Genomic DNA, 23622 nt, shown 5'->3' on the forward strand with positions numbered 1-23622 from the left:
TTGTCAATGTACTTATTCTCTCTCCAGGTTTTTGAGTCCTGATGCAGATACAGCCTCTCAGTTTGTGAGAGGACTTGTCAGTAAAAACCTGTTACTCCTGACTGAGCTGAATCTGAGTGAACATAAATTAGGAGACTCAAATGTAAAGAAACTCGCTGTTCTTCTGCAGGATAAACACTGTAAACTCATCACACTAACGTGAGTATTTGTCAATCTTTTTATTGGACATTTAAAATATCTTAAATATTGTTAAATCACTAATTACTAAAAATTGGTATCTTTTACTTTGTGTTTGTAAATTCTCCCTCCATGTTCATCATTTTAGGCTGCGAGATTGTGATCTAACAGGGGAAAGCTGTTCAGCTCTCGCTACAGTCCTGAGATTAAACTCCAGTCTGAAAGAGCTTGACATCAGCAACAATAATCTGCAGGATTCAGGAGTAAAGAAACTCCAGAATGGATTAGAAAAAACAAACTGTACACTGGAGAAACTCAGGTGAGTTTAATGAACCATTTTTTGATTTTAATAATATCGTTCTCCCATGTTCAAAAGTTCAAATTACTATAGTCAACTAAGAAAAATGAAAGGGCCTCCTTCTGTCACTACAACTTCTTTGTATTTGAGTGTATTTGAATTTAAGTGAATTTGAAGTTTTACAGTCAGTAATATTAATTTTATAATAGATTTGTTCATTTCAAACCGCTTTTCTGTAGACTATCAAACTGCAGTATCACTGAAGAAGGTTATAAAGGTCTGGCTTCAGCTCTGAGATCAAACCCTTCACACCTGATAGAGCTGGATCTCACAGGAAATGATCCTGGACAATCAGGAGTGAAGGAGCTCAATGATTTACTACAGGATCCAAAGTGTCAACTAAAGACACTGAGGTGAGGGTTTTTAAATTAAGTAAATTCAATATTCTTAGACCCTTTTTAGCTGAAAGAGTATTAACCTCTTAACCTGCACCCCAATTTTTGAGAATTTTCTGAAAACTACATACCCAAATTAAAGGGTCTGCAGCTCTTAATCACAAGTTTAGTATTTAACCCCATACATCTGGTCTTATTTTAAACTAGACACTTGAAATATTGTTACCCAAGAGTCATAATAACTAAAAATAGTATGTTTTTTGTGTGTTTCTTTAGGGAAACTTTGTTTGTATGTTTCCTTAGGGAAAAATTTATGAGATTTTAATGTTGAGGCCCTGGAAATTACCTAAACATAAAGCTGAATTTTCTGATCATGTTTTTATTCAAATTTGAAAATTGTAGCTTCTGTATACTTGTATTTCAAAAAAGACTAGGGGTCCTTTCAAAAAGGCCATTTATATCAGCATATTTGTAATCGTAAAGAGTAGTTTTTCTTTCAAATAAATCTGCAATAAACCGCTAATTATAATGCATTTACAGTTCTTGAGAAACTCAAGCAACTATTTACAGAATTTGCAAAGTTTAAAAAACTAATTTAGGTAATTAACATTTATTTCATTGAAAATGGACATGATTGATAACTCTAACTCAAAACGCTAATGCAAACAAGGAGGGATTTTGTTTTTTCCCCCCTATTTTTTGGTTGTTTTGGATTAAAAAGTGGGATGCATTTTGAAGAGTAGACTCTTACACGGACAAGTATGGTGTCGTTTCTTGGATTTGACCGATCTGGGCGATAGGAGATAAAAGAGGAGTACCGTGTTTATTATGCTAATGTTTAAATAGCTAGTTCTTCAGCATTTCATTTAACCCTTTCCTCTCTGGTGTATTTATTGCAAAAAAAGGGCTCTGAACGTGAATCTTGAGGGTTTTAGCTTTCAAAGGATGCATAGTTTGTGATAGTTGATTGAATAGTTTGTATAAAACAAAAGTAAATAAAAGTAGACACACGCCCACTTGCTTCAACCTCCCTGCCCATAAACCGGTGCTGGTTAACAGGTTAATCTGTCCACAAAAAAAAAGTTTATAAAAGCTTTGGAATTATTAAAAGCCCTTACCCAGTCTTGTTAAAATAAAAAATATCAATGTATTACCTCTTTCCCCAGAATTTTGAGTCATGCTGCAGATGAAGCCTGTCAGTATGTGAGAGAAATTGTTAGTAATAACCCATTACTCCTGAGAGAGCTGAATCTGAGTGATCGTGAACTAGGAGACGCACGAGTGAATCAGATCGCTGTTCTTTTGCGAGATAAACACTGTAAACTCAACACACTCCAGTGAGTATTTTTAGTTTTGTTTTTATTGCACATTTAAATATCTTAAATAATTCCGGTGACCTAAATTAGTTATCAGGAATCACTTAATAATGGCATTAAGTACTCTGTGTTTGTAAATTCTTCTTCTTATGTTCATCATTTTAGGCTGTGTAATTGTGGTCTAACAGAAGAAAGCTGTTCAACTCTCGCTACAGTCCTGAGATCAAACTCCAGTCTGAAAGATCTTGACATCAGCAACAATAATCTGCAGGATTCAGGAGTGAAGAAACTTCGGGATGGATTAGAGAATACAAACTGCACATTACAGAAACTCAAGTGAGTGATTTTAATAAAATTGTTCTCTGTTGTTAAATTACTATTGTAAACTAAGGAAAATGAAAAGACATGCTTCTGCCACCAGGCCAGAACTTATCTGCCCCAAAGAAAAAATAAACTAAGTGTATTTGAGGTTTTACAATATAAAATACTGTTATCTGATACTATTTTATTATGTATTTCGTTATTTCAAACCTATTTTCTGTAGACTATCAAACTGTAGTATCACTGAAGAAGGTTATAAAGCTCTGGCTTCAGCTCTGAGATCAAACCCTTCACACCTGATAGAGCTGGATCTCAGAGGAAATGATCCTGGACAATCTGGAGTGAAGGAGATCGATGATTTACTAGAGGATCCAAACTGTCAACTGAAGACACTGAGGTAAGTTTTCTTAAAGTTAGTGTGCAAAAGTTTTAAAATCTGAAATATTATTAAACTGGCAAAAAATATTTAACAAGCTTTTAAAAAATTCCTTATATGGCTTGTAATGTCCATGTACTTATGGTCTCTAGGTTTTTGGGACCTGATGCAGATGAAGCCTGTCAGTGTGTGAGAGGAATTGTGGGTAAAAACCCATTACTCCTGAGAGAGCTGAATTTGAGTGAATGTGAACTAGGTGACTCAGGAGTGAATCAGATCGCTGTTCTACTGCAGGATAAACACTGTAAACTCAACACACTGATGTGAGAATTTGGCAATTTATTATTGAACATTTAAATATCTTAAAGAACACAAGTGATCAATGATGCATGAATCCTCAGTAATTACTGAATATTGGGATGAATATTGCGATCAAGTACTTTGTGTTTGTAAATTCTCCCTCTCATGTTTATCATTTTAGGCTGCGTAATTGTGGTCTAACAGAGGAAAGCTGTTCAGCTCTCGCTACAGTCCTGAGATCAAACTCCAGTCTGAAAGAGCTTGACATCAGCAACAATAATCTGCAGGATTCAGGAGTGAAGAAACTCCAGAACAGTTTAGGGAATACAAACTGCACACTGAAGAAACTCATGTGAGTTAAATAAATTATTGTTTGGTTTTAATAATATTGGTCTCTTTTGTTCAAAGTTAAAATGACTTGTAAACTGAGTGAAATGAAAAGGCATGCTTTTGTGACCAGACAAGACCTTCTTTGACCAGAAGAGAAAATAAATGGTGTATTTGAGGTTTTACTATATAAAACATGTTCACTGATACCAATTTTAAAATAGACTTGGTTATTTCAAATGTCTTTTCTCTAGACTTTCAAACTGCAATATCACTGAAGAAGGATATAAAGCTCTGGCTTCAGCTCTGAGATCAAACCCTTCACACCTGATAGAGCTGGATCTCACAGGAAATGATCCTGGACAATCAGGAGTAAAGCTGCTCAGTGATTTACTGGAGGATCCAAACTGTCAACTGAAGATACTGAGGCATGTTTTCATAAAAACAAAGTGCAATAGTTTTTAAACCATTTTATCTGAAATATTATTTAGCTGCCAAAAAAATCTTTGACAAGTTTGTGAAAAAAGTAATTATATGTCAGTCATTGTCAATGTTCTTATACTCTCTCCAGGTTTTTGAATCCTGATGCAGATGAAGCCTGTCAGTTTGTGAGAGGACTTGTCGGTAAAAACCTGTTACTCCTGAGAGAGCTGAATCTGAGTGAACATATATTAGGAGACTCAAATGTGAAGAAACTCGCTGTTCTTCTGCAGGATAAACACTGTAAACTCATCACACTAGCGTGAGTATTTGTCAATCTTTTTATTGGACATTTTAAAGTATCTTCAAAATTGGTTAATCACTAAAAATTGGTATCTTGTACTTTGTGTTTGTAAATTCTCCCTCTCATGTTCATAATTTTAGGCTGCGAGATTGTGATCTAATACCGGAAAGCTGTTCAGCTCTCGCTACAGTCCTGAGATCAAACTCCAGTCTGAAAGAGCTTGACATCAGCAACAATAATCTGCAGGATTCAGGAGTAAAGAAACTCCAGAATGGATTAGAGAATACAAACTGCGCACTGGAGAAACTCAGGTGAGTTTAATGAACCATTTTTTTTATTTTAATAATTTTGTTCTCCCATGTTCAAAAGTTCGAATTACTATAGTCAACTAAGGAAAATGAAAGGGCCTCCGTCTGTCACCAGGCTACAACTTCTCTGACCAGACGTGAAAATAAATGAAGTGTATTTGAGGTTTTACAATAAGTTATATTAATTTTATTATAGATTTGTTAATTTCAAACCTCTTTTCTGTAGACTCTCAGACTGCAGCATCACAGAAGAAGGTTATAAAGCTCTGGCTTCAGCTCTGAGATCAAACCCTTCACACCTGATAGAGCTGGATCTCACAGGAAATGATCCTGGACAATCAGGAGTGAAGCTGCTTAATGATTTACTACAGGATCCAAACTGTCAACTGAAGACACTGAGGTGAGTTTTTTTTAAATTAAGTAAATTCAATATTCTTAGACCGTTTTAGCTGAAAGAGAATCAACTTCTTAACCTGTGCCCCAATTTTTGAGAATTTTCTGAAAACGGCATACCCAAACTAAAGGGTCTGCAGCTCTTAAAGGGGTACTTCAGCGCTGGGAAGATGAATCTGTATTTAAACTGGGTCATCAATGCAGTAGAAATGTGAAATTATTTTTGAATTTGGTGCCTTCTAGACTGAGAAAAGACAGAAAATGTATTTTTGTCCCATGGGGATGAAAGACTACAATTCCCAGAATGCTTCGCTGCCTGTGACTGCGTTGGAGAAGACACTACAATTAAAACTGAACGTGTCTGTTCAATATAATGAGTGAGTCAACACGCGAGTATCACAGCACTGAGCACTAACTGCAGGAGTTGAGAGCTGAGGTAATCGCGACTACAATCGCGCATACAATGCGAGTTCAGTCTGGCGCGTTTCAGTTCATGCCTTTGCAAGCTTAACTTTAATAGAAATTAATTTGAGAAGTTAAAAGACTTACATTGGTTACCATATCTCTGTTTAAATGAGTGCCTGTATAGCTGCCAGCTGAGCTCTCCCTGCAAGCTGAGTGTAATCTCCCATCCCCCATGCACGGATTCAAAACATGCGGAAATGGCTCCCTCTGCTGGCTGTAGTCTTTAGCCTTTGGGCAAACATTCAGAATTTTTCCAGAAATCAAATGCATATCTCTCTCCTCTCAGGGGAATATGAGGGGGGAAAGCACAATCATTTGAATATACTCCAGGGTTTCTACTGATACAAAGCCATATGCTAATCGCTGAAGTAACCCTTTAAACCCTATGGTCTATATGTGACCCGTCACGGAAACCAGGGACACAAGTCGGCAGCACTACTTTCAAGCAAAATGAGAATGCTTTTTTGCAGAATCTGTAAGTTGAAATCATGAAGAAGCCTCTCCGTTTTGAGAAAGCAGTATTGGTATATGTAAAAGGTACATTTTGAGGTTGAAATCGGCTTGTTTTCGGAGATTCTAGCTTGCAGTAGGGGCATCATTGTCTGTATGTATTTGCATACTCAATAAGCCGGCTTGCTATTGCCCCGTCCATCAAGGGAAGTGTAGCTACTTATGCGACAATGAAAGTGGCATAATAAGACTGAATATTATCCCTAATCTACAACTGAGCGACGATAAAGAAGAGTAAGAATGTATTGGACTGGCGTCAGACGAGTTGGACTGTAAGATATCCGAGGCTATATTGATAGTGCCATATGATAGGGATAAAGACAGAGAAATGGGGAAAATCCATAACTTTCACTACAAAAGGAGAAAAGAGAACTCTGCATTGGAGACAGTCCTGTAGCCAGAAACTTTCTCCAGACATCATGTAGAACAGACAGCTGGATTCTTTAGCTGCGGGAAAAGAGTAGCAGGACATGATCCACTTATATTAGTTTGAACTCTCTCAGTAGCCGCGTTTCCATTACAGATTTGCACAAAACCTTTGCTTTAGGTTAGGCTTCTAAATGTCGATTAAAAAATTGCGAAAAGACAGCGCTTCCATTAACCACTGTTATGCGTCTAAAATGTTGTTTTTTTTGTTCACATTATTTTGGCTTTCTGTTTCGTTTGTTAGAAATATAAACTGAATTTAGAAATGTTTTTAAAGTTAAAAACGTTGTGTTTAATAAACAAAATAATTGTTTATGAAGACAGCATTTGAAATGAGTGCATTCAAAATAATCTGTTCTCTGAATCAACGACCTTTGTGAGTGTACACAAATAAAAGTAGACAGTTTATAGTTTATAATTATGTCTGGCTAAAAATGTCTATTGTATTGTGAGTTTTATCCGCTGCCATAAAAGACAATGTCCATCAGAATGCTCCGACGACTTCGTCGGCCATGGGTTAAAGAAAACTATAGCCTATTTATTAGGCTTTGTTGAAATATTAGCCTATATTTTTTATTTCATAAGTTGATTATTTAAAAAAGCAGCATGAGTAAGATAGGTTATACATAAGATGCACATTTTTCTGGAGACATGGAGTGGGGTCAGGCATTGAGTATTGTTTTGAATAAAAGTCTTTATTTAAAGTGACTTTCGTTTAATTTTTCAATAAGTGCGGATTTCTAGTGTAGCCTATTTACTTACATTTCTTAGGTAGCCTAATATCTATGGTTTCAACGGCAGCCAAAATCAGAATTTGAATGGCCCGAATAAAGCTCTCTCTATGTGTGCGATGCCGCTCTGAGTGCCATATCACTGTCTCACAGAAAGAAAACACATCATTGGAAGGCTTGGAGACTACACTTTCAGAATATGTTAATAACTCAAAATGCCCCAGTCCTGACTTATGTGACCAGTTATGGAAAGTAGGGAAACATTCATAAATCTGGTCTTATTTTAGACTAGACACTTGAAATATTGTCACCCAAGAGTCATAATAACTTAGCCTGACAAGCCAGACCCACATCAAGATCTTTGGTCTGGAAACTCACCATACAGACAGGGCTCAATCCGAGGGGCAGGATAAACAATTGTCTTTCAAACTCCCTCAGCACGCGATAGGATAGCGCTACAACCAACCAGAGCAACGAAGGTGAAACAGAGCTTGTTGATAGATTAAACATTCGCCGTATCTGGTCAGCAAAACTCCGAACACATCTTCCCTTTTTAAGAATGACTTCAGTGCCGTTCTTTGTTCTTTTCTCAGAGAAAAGCTTAACTCCAAGTCTTCCAGAATCGCGGTCAAAGCTGATTCGAAAGACCGCCACCGTTCGCCAGTTTCTGTGTTTACTAGACGCACGCAAACGCAACTCGGCCGTCGTCATTATGGCCCCGCCCACTGACTCTATACACGATGTGATTGGTTTGGCAAGAGTTAGGGGAATACAGCTCAGAAAGGTATTGAGAGTTGCTAGATGACACTTGCGGGCAGAATAAATTTGCTGCCGCTAGGGTGCATCTAGATTTCTAGGCTAATAATAACTCAAAATAGTATAGGGACAGAGTAAAAGGGGAAATATGCATGTAAGTGACACACTCCGTCAACCTCCCTGTCCACGAACCGGTGCGGGTTAACAGGTTAAGCTGTCAAAAAAAAAGAAGTTTATAAAACCAGCAACCATATCACCCTGTAGCCCAAGACTGGTTTCCCACTGAAGCTAAGCAGGGTTGAGCCTGGTCAGTACCTGGATGAGAGACCAACTGGGAAAACCAGGTAGCTGCTGGTAGAGGTGTTAGTGAGGCAAGCATTGGATGCTCACCCTATGGTCTGTGTGGGTCCTAACACCCCAGTATTGAGAATAAGGAGATGTCGTCACAAAACAGAGCCCCGCCCCCAGAAATCACGGCACCTTCCCCTTCCGCCATTTTGGGAGGCTGGCCGCCGAAAAAGTTTATTCATTGTTTTTGTTGGTAGTAGAGGAAGTTGTCGTGCTATTTAAGAATGCCTGGAAAACACTGTTGTGTTAAAAATTGCCCTAGTGCCTCACACGATTGGCATGGGAATCGTAAGTACCGCGTGTTACAGTTTTTTCGTTTCACCTACGTGGAAAAGACATGAAGGAGAGCATGTCTCCAATATGACAAGGAGACGCCGGCTATCTTGGGTGGCTGCTGTCAGACGTAAGGACATTACTTTCGACCGCATCTCCGATTCGATGAGGGTGTGTTCCCTGCATTTTCATTCGGGTTCTGTAAAGTGTCTTACACACTTGTTAGGCTAATTGCAAGAGGGAAATATCAGCACTCCTGTCCCATACACCTTACGACCATTAGTACCCCTGTTATTAAGAGCACAGTCTGATTAGACCAGCAGGAGGTAATAATGTCTTAATTCTCCTTTAAGAGGTAAACAGGTAGGGCCATATCGCCATCTCACACCCTTACACATCTATATCCATGATGGTGAGAGCCACACTTTTTTACAGTAAGGCAGTAAATGAACTAAACCCACCCAACTAACTTAAACATAAACATGCATAACTTTACTTACGCAAAAACTCAACCATATTGCTTGAATAATGCATTAATCAACTCCAAACTAACAAATACCCATAATACACCTGGCTGCTAGCGCTGACAGCAAGGTCATTACAATATCCTCCTGAGACCCAGAAAAAAAAGTTTTTCGAACTTTGTATTTTTTTATGTCATTAGATTGTTTAGAGCATAGGAAACAAATGGACACTTTTTTTTATTATTTTTTTTTTTATTGTATTCATGTTATGATGTCCCCTGTAGTTGACACCAGGACAAAATTATGCAATGAAATTGCATGTATAGGCAAAAACAATGGGATTTATTTTTAATTTATGAATACATTTTTAAGTTTCAGGATTTTTTCAAAAGAAACTTTTTTTTAAAGATAATTCTGAGCTATGTTATAAAATATATAACTGAATGCTTTGATATACCATCTTACTTTATGCAATATGTGGGTAAAATGGCCATACTTGGATTTTCCCATTCAATACAATGGATCGATAGCCTGACAAGCCAGACCCACATCAAGATGTTTGGTCTGGAAACTCACCATAGACAGGGCTCAATCCGAGGGGCGGGATAAACGGTTGTCTTTCAAACTCCCTCTGCACGCGATAGGATAGCGCTACACCAACCAGAGCAACGAAGGTGAAACAGAGCTCGTTGATAGATTAAACATTCGCCGTATCCGTTCGGCTAAACTCCGAACACATCTTCCCTTTTTAAGAATGACTTCAGTGCCGTTCTTTGTTCTTTTCTCAGAGAAAAGCTTAACTCCAAGTCTTCCAGAGTTTTCGAAAAGCTAATTCGAAAGACCGCCGCCGTTCGCCAGTTTCTGTGTTTACAAGAAGCACGCAAACGCAACTCGGCCGTCGTCATTATGGCCCCGCCCGCCGACTCTATACACGACGTGATTGGCCCGTCCAGATTCTGAGGAATACAGCTCAGAAGGGTATTGAGAGTTGCTAGACGACACTTGCGGGCAGATTAAATTTGCTGCCGCTAGGGTGCGTCTAGATTTCTAGGCTAATGGATCGATACACTGCATCCAATTTGCATATTATTGTGTTCTTGGTGCAACATGTAATGGAATAAAAGAAGTGTAATAAGGGGAGTAATAATTGGCAATATTTTCATAATAATATGTAATATTTCATAGGAATATCGATATGTAATTTATTTCCCTATTTACTGTTTGTCTCCAAAATGCCTGATAAACATGATCTATGTCACCAGCACCATGAGCAGCAGTCATCTGATGAACATGCATCAAGGACTGTGCAGTCCTTGTACTTTGCAGGGTATTTAACTTCAATGCAGCCTTTCCCACAACAGGTGCAACTCACAATGGCATCTGGTGATGCTCCTACTTGTGGGAAGGCCGGGTTAACAAAAAACCCACAAGTTTGCGCTTGTTGGTTTCTGTGCTGTTTTGTTTGGCTGATGTATGCCTGCCTCGCTGTCTCCTCTTGTTTGATACCCCAACTGGTGGTTGCTGTTCCTGGCCCGCGCGTAGGGTAACAAACCCTCTTTATGGTGGAGAGAGCTGGAGAGCTGATATCTGTTGCATACACACTATGCATTGAAGAGGCTGTGATTCTGCCTGCCCTTGTTGCAAACCAAAGTGGGGAGGTGTGCTGTCCCCTTGTCCTTCTCTCAATCTGCACTGCCTGTTCCTCTGACACATCAGCGATGATTATTATGGCCTGGTGCTTCTGCAGCGCTGACAGGCCACTCCTATCAAGGCTAGTGCCATGAACATTTGCCAGAGACTGTAAGCTTCTGATAGGCAGAACAGGGTCTCGGAATTCCTCACAGTATTCTGGTAGCACACTCAAAATGGCTGATCTTATGCCTGTGTTATGGAGATCCTTGTAGAATTTTTGTTGGTGTGGGTGTTTTTTTGTTGTTGTCTTGGCCGCACGTGTCCTCAATGCAAGACTGGTGTAGGTCTCACCATCAATGCGTCTAATATATAATGCGTCTATATATATATATATATATATATATATATATATATATATATATATAATGTCAATATTCATGTTAATTATCATACATGATTAATGTTACTTTTCTATTTTAATGTTATTTATATATATATATATATATAATATACAGTAAAAAGCGTCTCTATAATCTTTAAATAAAGGTGACTTAACAAAAGGTGAAGCAACTTATCTTTGCCAGGACAATGTTTTTTTCAGTTTGGGGGCTTGTTGATGACCAAGTCGTGCACCCAGCCGCAGCAGAATGTCTCGTAGCTTTCCAGTGATTTCAGGCTTTTGAATTATTGCATAGTGTAATAACTGATACCAAAAACCAAGTAATTAAAAATGTCTATATAGGTGCAAGGTGGTAAAGAGTCTAGGTCTCTATTCCATTCTGCTGCAGGCAGCTCATATGGGTCGACGTCTTTTATATCAGCCAGCTTCTCTAAATACCACTGCTTGGCACTGGTAATAAGTTTATCCCTATAAGGACCCTTTTCTTTTGCTGCCGCCTTTTCCATTTCTTAATTTGTTTTTAATTTTCATGTAATTTCTCGTCTTTCCTGCTCCGTCTCTGTATATAACTCTTACTATGTTTCCCCTGGCAACCGGTAGCGTCGGATCCCAAAATGGTGGACGCCGCACAATTCGTCACGTGACAGCGAGCGACCATGAAGTATCTCCTCATTCTGAATAGTGATGGGGGGGACACTGTCAAAGAGCACCTTCTTTCGAATGATACGTTAAACCGAGGTCCCGACTCTCTGTGATTGTTAAAAATACCAGGGTGTAATCAGGGGTGTAACCCTGGCATCATGGCCAAATTTGCCCATTGGCCCATGTCCATCATGGCCTCCTAATAATCCCCATATAATGATTGGCTTAATCACTGTCTCCTCTCCACCAGTCAGCTGGTGTGTGGTGAGCATTCTGGCGCAATATGGCTGCCATCGCATCATCCAGGTGGGTGCTGTACATTGGTGGTGGTTGAGGAGATTCCCCCTTCAATGTAAAGTGCTTTGAGTGCATAGAAAAGCGCTATATAAATGTAACAAATTAAAAGCTTTGGAATTATTAAAAGCCCTTTCCCAATCTTGTGAAAATAAAAATATATCAATGTATTTCCTCTTTCCCCAGAATTTTGAGTCCTGCTGCAGATGAAGCCTGTCAGTATGTGACTGGAATTGTGGGTAAAAACCTGTTACTCCTGAGAGAGCTGAATCTGAGTGATCATGAACTAGGAGACACACGAGTGAATCAGATTGCTGCTCTACTGCAGGATAAACACTGCAAACTCAACACACTCCAGTGAGTATTTTTAGTTTAGTTTTTATTGCACATTTAAATATCTTAAATAATTCAAGTTGCCTAAATTAGTTATCAGGAATCACTTAATAGTGGCATCAAGTACTTTGTGTTTGTTAATTCTCCCTCTCATGTTCAACATTTTAGGCTGTGTAATTGTGGTCTAACAGAAGAAAGCTGTTCAGCTCTCGCAACAGTCCTGAGTTCAAACTCCAGTCTGAAAGAGCTTGACATCAGCAACAATAATCTGCAGGATTCAGGAGTGAAGAAACTTTGTGATGGATTAGAGAATACAAACTGCACATTGCAGAAACTCAAGTGAGTGATTTTAATAATATTGTTCTCTGTTGTTCAAAGTTAAATTACTATTGTAAACTAAGGAAAATGAAAAGACATGCTTCGGCCTCCAGGCCAGAACTTCTCTGCCCAGAAGAGAAAACGATATAATATAATAATATATAATATAAAATACTGTTATCTGATACTATTTTATTAGATATTTCGTTATTTCAAACCTCTTTTCTGTAGACTATCAAACTGTAGTATCACTGAAGAAGGATATAAAGCTCTGGCTTCAGCTCTGAGATCAAACCCTTCACACCTGATAGAGCTGGATCTCAGAGGAAATGATCCTGGACAATCTGGAGTGAAGGAGCTCGATGATTTACTAGAGGATCCAAACTGTCAACTGACGACACTGAGGTAAGTTTTCTTAAAATTAGTGTGCAAAAGTTTTAAAATCTGAAATATTATTAAACTCCCAAAAACTCTTTAACACCTTTTAAAAAATACCTTATATGGCTTGTAATGTCCATGTACTTATGGTCTCTCTAGGTTTTTGGGACCTGATGCAGATGAAGCCTGCCATTATGTGAGAGGAATTGTGGGTAAAAACCCATTGCTTCTGAGAGAGCTGAATTTGAGTGAATGTGAGCTAGGAGACTCAGGAGTGAATCAGATCTCTGTTCTACTGCAGGATAAACACTGTAGACCCAATACACTGATGTGAGTATTCTGCTCGTTTTTATTGGATATTTAAATTGTCTTAAAAAAAAGTGATCAAAATACATTTATCCTCAGTCATCACTGAATATTGGCATAAAGAAACTTTCTGTTTGTAAATTCTCCCTCTCATGTTCATCATTTTAGGCTGTGTAATTGTGGTCTAACAGATGAAAGCTGTTCAACTCTCGCTACAGTCCTGAGATCAAACTCCAGTCTGAAAGAGCTTAACATCAGCAACAATAATCTGCAGGATTCAGGAGTGAAGAAACTCCAGAACGGATTAGAGAATACAAACTGCACACTGAAGAAACTCAGGTGATTTTAATGAACCATTGTTTGGTTTTAATAATATTGTTTTCTTTTTTTCAAAGTTAAAATGACTATTGTAAACTAAGAAAAATAAAAAGACATGCTTTTGTCACCAATCAAAGCCTTCTCTGACCAGAAGAGAAAATAAATTAAGTGTATTCGAGGTTTCTACAATATAAAACACTTTCACTGACATTCCTTTTATAATAGATTTGGTTATTTCAAACCTCTTGTCTTTAGACTTGCAAACTGCCGTATCACTGAAGAAGGTTATAAAGCTCTGGCTTCAGCTCTGAGATCAAAACTTTCACACCTGATAGAGCTGGATCTCACAGGAAATGATCCTGGACAATCAGGAGTGAAGGAGCTCAGTGATTTACTTGAGGATCCAAACTGTCAACTGAAGACACTGAGGTGAGTCGTCATGAAATAATACAAAATAAATATGCCGGTGAATTATCTTAGTCACAATACGAAGGATGAGTTGTTTTCACAGATGTTTAATGCACTTGAAATATATAGCAACACGTACATTAACCTTGTACACCAACACCATAGAATACTTTTATCTACTTTTAAGTAAAGAGAGGGGTTTGTATCTTGAAGTTTCTTCATAGGATTACTTGCGAAGATAACAAAACATGAAGTGGCATACAAAGCACAATGGGAATAAAATAAAATATAACCCACTAACTCTTAGAATAAATCCTGCTCAAATAACCAACAATTGAGTGTAGAAATCACAAGTATTATAAAATTGTCAAAGTATAAAAATATACAAATTAGACGAATCAAAAGTACAAGCAAGTATACAAGCACCATCTAGTGGAAATAAAAAGTATAGACACAGAAAGCTTTGTGGAATACATAAGTAACTCAGCATTAACTTATAAACCTTCAGGGGGTAAGTATTTTGTATTCAGTTACAACACTCTTATCAAACTTAACCATGAGATAATTCAGGAGTCTGAGCTGTTTATGGGACCTTTAGAAGTTTTGACATGCTCTTGTAACAACAACGACTAATGAGTTTAATGTCTCGGGGAATAATTAACTCAAAAGGGATTTAATATTCAATATTCATGAATTTATGAATATGATTTGCCAGTTGTTCATTACGTATTAAAATTTTCCGATAGGGAAAATTGTTTAATTAAATACAAGTAACCCTTTACGGAATTGCTTGAAATTATCCTACTAAGTTTGTCCTGCAAATTAGTTATAGACTTTTCAAATCAATTCTCAATAAAGGGATTACTGCTTTACGAGCGCATAAGAAACATTAACTTTACTGATCAGGATAAGTTCAATATTTCAAATGGTCATACAGTTTACTTTACTAACATAGTAGCATAAGCAGTTAGGTAACGTTTAGATCGCAAGTTTCATTGACTTTGTGTATGTGGCAGAATAACAGATTCAACTCATTAAATGTCTTTTGAAGGTTTAATAAACACAGACTAAAAATAACACTACAATTCACACAGAAAGTACATACTAAATATGCATCAAGAGAGTAGAAGTATAGATATTAACGAAAGAATACATAAAAGAGAATAATGAATAGACTGAAGTTAGAGAGAGATAAAAGAGAGAGAGAGAGACAAAGAGAGAGGGAGAGAGAGAGACAAAGAGAGTGGGGGAGGGTAAGAAACAGCTTTCCTTCAGTTCAACCAAATACGACCTTCACGGAGTTAATTTATCCCAACGGGAAAATAACACACCCTCTTTACAGCAGTAAGAAATAGAATACTTGCATTCTTTTTGGTTTCGTTTTGGCTTCTCGCTTGTGTGCATGTGTCTCTGCGTGTCCGGCGGTCCGGCGGTCCGGCGGTCCTTTCCGAGGTTGGGAGGGAAGCGGCTGTTTGCTTTAGCGATGCTTCGTGTTCTTGAAGATCGGATTGTAGAAGAGAAGATTTTTGGAAGAGATGGGGCCTGCTTGGAGGGCCTGCATTGGTGGCCTGGCTCAAGGGCCAGCCACGATGACGTGTTGGTTCAGCCAGAGAGAGAAGAGAGAGGGAGCCTGTCTTCACTGGTCTTTTAAGGTCTGGAAATAGTCCCACCCTCCAGGGTTAGACTTAACCAATGAGAGTGTTGGGATTTCCCGGCGGGAAATTCCTCAGCAGAATTTATTGCCCTTTGTTTGAAAGTTCGACTCAGTGGGTCTCTGAGTCTTCATACTATAATTAATGCAACAAACACACACTGCATTTTCTGAATAAGTGATATACATGGAAGTGTAAGTCGTGAAGTGAGCATTAATTTGATAGGAGACATGACATATATGAGGTTATCTGAACTAGTACTTTGTTAAGACAAAGACAAAAAGATGCAAAATACCATACAGAATAAACATTTTACAAGACAGTTATGTGTTTACATATAATGTCCTGGGGTGCATGTTCATTTATAGATGGTTTGTCTATAATTTGAGGCAAAAGCTCTGTGTCTTAAAGTCTTTGTGTATAAGACTTCATGTGGCCACATTCTTTCCGGTCATAAAAGATCTTATCAGATGGTTTCCAGGGTAGCTGAAGAATCCTTCTCTGTTGTGTTGGGGGAAGGTATGCTAGTGAGCACAACTTTCAAAACATATTTGTTAAATGTAACTGGCGATTGTGTGTTTGATTCGCCTGAGTCGCTACACTCTGACATTTGTGCTTTTTTCAGTTTTTTTATAAACACATTAATGGCAAAAGTGTAATTACACTGTACTCCACACAAACTGTGCTACCATATGTGTGCAACATGTATGCACATGCTTGTATTTTTGACAGAATAATGTTTATGCGTGGGTTTTGAAAAAAACAATACAAATTGTTTTAAAATGAAGGCCTCAAAACACAAAAGACTTTTGACTAATGGGGGATGTTGCCTAGAGTTTTTGTTCCAAACTGATGTGAGAATCATTGAGCCTGCTATTTCACCTAAACCAATACATTGATTTAAATTTTGTAAGACACTTTTTCTTTACAAAGGCCATATGCGAAGAGGGGTGAACAATCATGAATAATGAAGAGAATCACATCTGAGACACAGAGGAATGCATAATGAGCTGCATAATTAATGAGCTTCAGATATGTGACTGAGATGGAGCTAAGCAACAGGAAACAATGTAAAGTGTTGTTTTATGTTGAGTTGCGTTGATGTGGGTGCCACTGTTCTCTTGCACGGGTCGCATCAGATTTGAATCTCAAAAGAACGCACGCTCTGTGGGCGTTGCACATTAACAACACTCGTGAAGAACTGAAACCTCTCTTCATTCAAACAGATTACAGAAAATGCTTGCTGGGAGTTGTTGTCTTTTATCCCCATGAGACAAAAAATTCATTTTTACGTCTTTTCACAGTCTAGAAGGCACAGAATTAAAAAAAATCATATTTCTACTATATTAATGACCCAGTTTAAATACAAAGCTTAATGCTAAATCACTGAAGTAACCCTTTAAGCAAGCAGGGCAATCACCCAGTAGAGCACTAAAATAATCAAGTCTTGAGGTCGCATGAACGCATTAACTAATTTTTCAGCATTTAGCATTGAAAGTATATGCCTTAATTTATGCTGTGTTCCAGGTAGGTTTTTGAGCCCATAAATTACTACTTCAAGCCACAACTCACGGCTTTAAAGCATTCCAGGCCAAGTCACGCCAACTTGCTTGAGCACAAGGAATGTGCGGTAGCTAGATGTAAACAAAGCATGGCAGACCGTACAAAGGTGCTTACTCCTTGCATATTTGAGGGAAAAAAGGGTGTAGGTAAGAGAAGCCGTTATACCTTTTATTTTACATTATTTGTGTACAACTTTCATAAACACTGCATCCGTAGGGGCTGCCATTGTTGTTTCACAAGCTATGTGATATCAGAGTGCGTACCTGGGAGTACATCGATCTAGTACACGGGTGGGAAGTCACGGGTTTGACTGCCATTCCAGTGCAGTCTGTTTCGGGTTGCCTGGAACACGACATTAGATATATTTTTTAAGATGGTGGAATGCAGTTTTATAGATGCTAGAAACGTGATTCCTCACTGATGACGCGGACTTGTCAGAGCAACCATCAAGTGAGAGTATTTTAGGTTTCTACATTCTGAGTTTTTTTCCCAGTAATTAAACAAACTTTTTTCAATTAAATGGCAGGAAATTGAGCCATCCAATTTTTTTTATATCAGTTATGCATTCTGTTAATCATTCTGTTAAACTTACCAATTCCGTGAATTGGTAAGTTTCGTCAGAGCGCGAAGAAATATAGAGCTGAGTATTGTCAGCATAACAATGAAAACTAAAGCCATGCTTCCTAATGATATCTCTCAGTGGTAGCATGTACAGGGTGAAAAGCAACGCTCCTAGCACTGAGACCTGCGGTACTTCATACTGAACTTAAGATCGATGTGACATCTCCATTTACTGCTACAGACTGATAACGGTTAGATAAGTATGATTTAAATGCCAATATAATTTTCAAGTCTATTCAAAAGATAGTTTTGATCGATAATATCGAATGGAGCACTAAGATCAAGAAGCATTCTTCTGCTTCTGCAATAGCCCTTACATCCTTGCTATCCTGTCCTCAAATAAAATTTGGATGTGTCTCTAATTCTGAAATCTCTGTCAGTATGACTATCTCCATGCATTTTATCACATGCACATGTGTAGGTGATGATACAGAGAAGGTTATGCTAAAGATGTGACAGGCAGTGCAAGCGATGACATGGTTTTCTAGTCCAAAACTCCTAAGTTGTTTAATGGACTCGTTAACGGTGCGAGAGAGGGATAAACAGGAGACCCCGGATGCACGGATGGCAGGCTGACAGGCTAGCATTGTGATAGGGATTTAGATTAGCGATGTGAGATATAATGTCAGGCAATATATGTGTCACATGTCTGTCTGTTTGTTGCTCTTTCAGTTGTGTTTTTATCCTTTGTCTTAGTTTCCTGTCACTTGTTTGTCACCATTGTTACTCTTGTTAGTTAAGTTCTATTCAGCTGCATTTAGTTAATTATCTCGTTTCTGTCTCCTATTTAAGTTCCTCTTGTTCACTCAGTTTTTGTCTAGTCTCTGTTATGCTTCCTGATTATGTTGGAATATGTTTCACAAGTTTATATATCAGATCTTCTGAGTCTTCAGCTTGTTCCTGTGCACACCATGCCGTTACAATATGGTGATGAATAAGTTATATTTGCAGTATAAACAAAAAGAAATTAGATCAAATAGAGATTCAAAAGAAAAGACGGAGCTACAGACGAGCAGCAAGGCAGACAGAAGAACGCGATCACCAATTTGTATATTTAAATGTTCAATGTAAAACATGTAAAAGTAACAAGAGCTTTTCATTACAAACAATGTTTGACAATCGTAACATGTTTTGTAATGTAATGCATATTGAATCAAATCCTTCCCTTCTGTAGGTTGTTGGGTCCTGCTGCAGATGAAGCCTGTCACTATGTGAAGAGAGTTATGGGTAAAAACCCGTTATCCCTGAACGAGGTGAATCTGAGTTTACATGAACTAGGAGATGCACGAGTGAATCAGATTTCTGCTCTACTGCAGGATAAACACTGTAAACTCAACACACTCAAGTGAGTATCCTTCTGGCAAAAGGGGGTTTCACACTGTATGACTTTACAAAAGGAATTTTCTCGGCGAGTCAAAATCTAGCTTAAAATTGTGCTGTGCGAACTCGGCATAAAAAGGAGCTATTGCGGTTAATTGCACAATTTTAGCCCCGATTTCCACTACCTGACAAATACTACTTTCACTCGCTTGTAAATGGACTGCATTTATATAGCGCTTTTAACAGACCCTATGGCCATCCAAAGCGCTTTACATTTTTGCCTTACATCCACCCATTCATACACCGACGGCAATGCCATGTAAGGCGCCATCCAGCTCGTCGGGAGCAGCTGGGGTTAGGTGTCTTGCTCATGGACACTTCGACACTTGGTCAGGTGGAACCGGGGATCGAACCACCAACCTTTTGGTTTGTAGACAATCTACATGAACCACTGAGCCACTGCCGCCCCTTTAGTTTGTACTAAACACTGCAGAACACAACTTAAGCTACACTGGTATACAACCCCTAGAGAATATGGACAATGAAAAGGGAAAAAAAATGAAACATGAATGCAATTTTTTTCCCACTGTAGTCAAAAATTAGCCTAGAAATCTAGATGCACCCTAGCGCCAGATTAATTAAAATTAAAATTTAATTTGTCCTCAAGTGTCGTCTAGGAACTCTCAATACACGTCTGAGCTGTATTCCTCCGAATCTGGACGGCCCAATCACATCGTGTATAGAGTCAGCGGGCGGGGCCATAATGACGACGGCCGAGTTGCGTTTGCGTGCTTCTAGTAAACACAGAAACTGGGCGGCGGTCTTTCAAATCAGCTTTGACCGCGATCCTGGAAGACTTGGAGTTAAGCTTTTCTCTGAGAAAAGAACAAAGAACGGCACTGAAGTCATTCTTAAAAAGGGAAGATGTGTTCCGAGTTTAGCCGCCCGGTTACGGCGAATGTTTAATCTATCAGCGAGCTCTGCTTCACCTTCGTTGCTCTGGTTGGTGTAGCGCTACCCTATCGCGTGCAGAGGGAGTTTGAAAGACAACCGTTTATCCCGCCCCTCGGATTGCGCCTTGTCTATGGTGAGTTTCCAGACCAAACATCTTGATGTGGGTCTGGCTTGTCAGGCTAGTCAAAAATGATATTAATATATAATAATAATAATCTGTTCACATTTTTTTTCAGAACTTGGATGTTTTTGTTATCCACTTTTTGCGTCGTTCTATAGCATTGCAAATGTTAATTTATAAAGACAAATTACTGTCAGACATGAGTCATGACAAACAAGTTCTGCCAATCTGTAAATGTTCATCATAGATCTGACCGATTTTCTTTCTCTTTCTATCTTTAGTCTGTGGAACTGCAGTATTACAGAGAACCAGTGTCTCATCCTGACTTCAGCTCTGAAATCAAACCAATCACATCTGAGAGAGCTGGACCTGAGTGGCAATCAGATTAAAAGCACAGGAGTGGATCACTTATGTGACGTACTGAAGGATTCACACTGTAAACTGGAGAGATTGAGGTGAGGAACATTCATATACAAGAATCAAAATGATTTAAAATCACTCAAAATTAAAACACTCAATTCTTCACAATAGTATTTTGTGATCTAGTGGAATAAAGATGAGGATCTCACTGTTTGTTCCGTGTAACTTTTAGATAATTAGTTGTCTTGATTTTGTAATGCAAACAGGCCGAGATGTGAGTTGCTCAGATATTCTGGTTGGAATGAGAGGTAGAGTTGTGTGTCATCACCAGGCCCACACGGAATCTGCAAATGCACAGAAAACTCAGCAGATTTTAGTGTCCATCATTTGAGAAGCATACACAATCGCGTGCGTGATTGTGAGGGGTAGTAGACTGCGTTTATTGATGTGGATTTTTTTTTGGTGAGAGATTGAAATTTTAAAATGTCTGTAGGAAAATGGATGTAGCCTAGCCTAGAAATCTAGACGCACCCTAGCGGCAGCTAATTTAATCTGCCTGCAAGTGTCATCTAGCAACTCTCAATACCCTTCATACCCTTCTGAGCTGTATTCCCCTCACTCTTGCTGGGCCAATCACATTGTGTATAGAGTTGGTGGGCGGGGCCATAATGACGACGGCCGAGTTGTGTTTGCGTGCTTCTAGTAAACACAGAAACTGGCGAACGGCGGTCTTTCGAATCAGCTCTGACCGCGACTCTGGAAGACTTGGAGTTAAGCTTTTCTCTGAGGAAAGGACAAAGAAGTCATTCTTAAAAAGGGAAGATGTGTTCTGAGTTTTACTGACCGGATACGGCGAATGTTTAATCTATCAACGAGCTCTGTTTCACCTTCGTTGCTCGGATTGAGCCGTCAATGGTGAGTTTCCAGACCAAACATCTTTATGTGGGTCTGGCTTGTCAGGCTAGATGTAGCCTGCAATAAGAGAGATCAAGCTTTGTTTAAAAAAAAATCTACTGGATTTGTATTGTAAACCTTACATAAAAGTTAAGAAGCGACTATTTTATGTTATTGGTAATGCTTTCAGTTCCAATATTTTTAGATCTTTTTAATGCATTTGAAACCATTTCGCATAATTCCGCAGATTTTCCAAAAAATTTAGAGCAGAAATCACACTAAAATCCACAGATTCCGTGTGGCCCTGGTCATCACCATAGCAGTGATAGGCAAAACCTTGTCTCAGAATGGCAGATCCTAGTGATGACACATAGATGGAGAAGAGAGGTCCAATCACTGAGCCCTGAGGCACCCCAGTAGCTATATATCAGAGGTGTGCAACCCTGGTCCTGGAGGGCTACCACCCTGCAGATTTTAGCTCCAACATGAATCAAACACACTAATCATGGTGTACAGGGCTGCTTGAGAATTACAGACAGGTGTGTTGAAGCAGGGTTGGAACTGAAATCTGAAGGACAGCAGGGTTGGACACCCATGCTATAGATCTTCACGACTTGGACACCTTACCCTCCTGAAGGACCTACCTGAGGGATAAGAGAAATTATGTGCGATATAGAATAAATAAAATTAGATTTTTACACAATATATACAGTCAGACATGTAGATGTTTGTGAAAATTAAAACATTTAAGATTTATTATTACAATTTACAGACAAGGTAAAATTATTTACTTATTTGCTAATGTCTTTATTGCATTATCGTGTCACGTATAGTGTTGAATAAAAAACTCACTAAGACAATGAAGAACTGGAAACAGGAACTTTAATAACAAAATGCAGGATTAACATCAAACATTGTCACAATTCTGTCTGGTCTGTGTTAGCACGTGGTGTTTTGGTTATTTTGTGTCATGGGTTTTGATTTGTTTATTTTTGTTCATTAAATACACGATTTCCCTGCAGTTGAGTCCTCACCCCTTTTTTCTACACAACACATGCGACAAACACATAGAATATTAAACGACAACCAACAAACGCTGAGGGAGAACTGAGAACTTATATGCAGGAACTAAACAAGGCAGATAATGAGAGAATTAACAGAACACAGGTGGAACCAAACAAATTAATTAGAACATAGGGAAATGTGGTCACATATAACACAAAAAGGCATACAGTACATGTAATATGTAGTATAGGTTTAATAATACATCACATTATTATGAGGCCTACACTGCTTTATTATACATTGTTTCATTGTAAACATGTGTCATTTTAGATGCAGCTTCTGTTTTTCCTCTGCACTGCAAATATGTTGATACTTGTTGATACTGATTTAATTTAAGAGGTAACCGCCTAGAGCATCTTGTTCTAAACGAATGAACTGATTCAATTTAAGAATCTGAAAAAAATTTTTTATCTGGAATAAAAAAATATATATATTTCTCTGCAGTAGCGTGCACAGACCTCCACAGGGGCAGGGGCAATAGCGTTCGGGGTGGGTCCCCTCGGTGGAAATCACGTTCACAGGGGCGCTGAGGTGCAATCAAAAGGGGCACTTTCAAAGGAAAAGGGGCTCAAGCAGAGTTATCCAGAGTCATCAGCGTTCCAGGCAACCCGTAACCCCTGTTTTTCCAACCTTCTACCCATGCAAGAGCACTGGAACGGCTGTTAAACCCGTGGCTTCCACCCGTCAACTCCTTCTAGATCGATGTACTCCCAGTTACGAGTTCTGACGTCACATAGCCTGCGAAACGATGGCAGCCACTACGGATGCAGTTTTTATTGAAGTAATACATTAAAAACCAAATAGTTTATTAAAATAAGGTATTGCTCTAACATTATTTATCAGCAAATGTTATGCATTATCAGCAGCTTTTCTAGCGTTAGCTAGTTTCCAATCCATTGAGTGCAATAATAAATGAATACAAAATGCATTTCCAAATATATAAATAATGTAAAATAAAAGGTATAACATCTTCTCTTGCCTTGTGCGGCATTTTTTTTCACCACTATTTCCCTCAAATAAGCAAGGAGTAAGCACCTTTGGTGAAATAAATGATTGTAAATGACAATAAGCCCCGTACAGTCCGCCATGCTTTGTTTACATCTAGCTACCAAAATTCCTTGTGCTCAGGCAGTTT

At 38.6% G+C, this 23622-nt stretch overlaps 1 protein-coding gene across 4 annotated transcripts in view; it reads left to right on the top strand.

Annotated features, from left to right (window-relative positions):
• Positions 1 to 23622, top strand: part of LOC137040135 (protein NLRC5-like) — a 57459-nt gene that overhangs the window by 29902 nt on the left and 3935 nt on the right. For 3 of the 4 annotated variants that reach the window (XM_067415547.1, XM_067415548.1, XM_067415549.1), the window contains 20 exons: positions 28 to 198; positions 326 to 496; positions 715 to 888; positions 2037 to 2207; positions 2352 to 2522; positions 2731 to 2904; positions 3036 to 3206; positions 3365 to 3535; positions 3765 to 3938; positions 4082 to 4252; positions 4375 to 4545; positions 4769 to 4942; positions 12063 to 12233; positions 12378 to 12548; positions 12759 to 12932; positions 13065 to 13235; positions 13380 to 13550; positions 13785 to 13958; positions 18948 to 19118; positions 20450 to 20623. In XM_067415547.1, the coding sequence (XP_067271648.1) occupies positions 28 to 198; positions 326 to 496; positions 715 to 888; positions 2037 to 2207; positions 2352 to 2522; positions 2731 to 2904; positions 3036 to 3206; positions 3365 to 3535; positions 3765 to 3938; positions 4082 to 4252; positions 4375 to 4545; positions 4769 to 4942; positions 12063 to 12233; positions 12378 to 12548; positions 12759 to 12932; positions 13065 to 13235; positions 13380 to 13550; positions 13785 to 13958; positions 18948 to 19118; positions 20450 to 20623 (3441 nt within the window). The remainder of the gene's footprint in view (positions 1 to 27; positions 199 to 325; positions 497 to 714; positions 889 to 2036; positions 2208 to 2351; positions 2523 to 2730; positions 2905 to 3035; positions 3207 to 3364; positions 3536 to 3764; positions 3939 to 4081; positions 4253 to 4374; positions 4546 to 4768; positions 4943 to 12062; positions 12234 to 12377; positions 12549 to 12758; positions 12933 to 13064; positions 13236 to 13379; positions 13551 to 13784; positions 13959 to 18947; positions 19119 to 20449; positions 20624 to 23622) is intronic. The other variant, XM_067415550.1, reaches the window with a different exon arrangement.

The sequence above is a fragment of the Pseudorasbora parva genome, chromosome 14 (genome assembly GCF_024679245.1).
Source record: "Pseudorasbora parva isolate DD20220531a chromosome 14, ASM2467924v1, whole genome shotgun sequence".
Taxonomy (NCBI): Eukaryota; Metazoa; Chordata; class Actinopteri; order Cypriniformes; family Gobionidae; genus Pseudorasbora; species Pseudorasbora parva.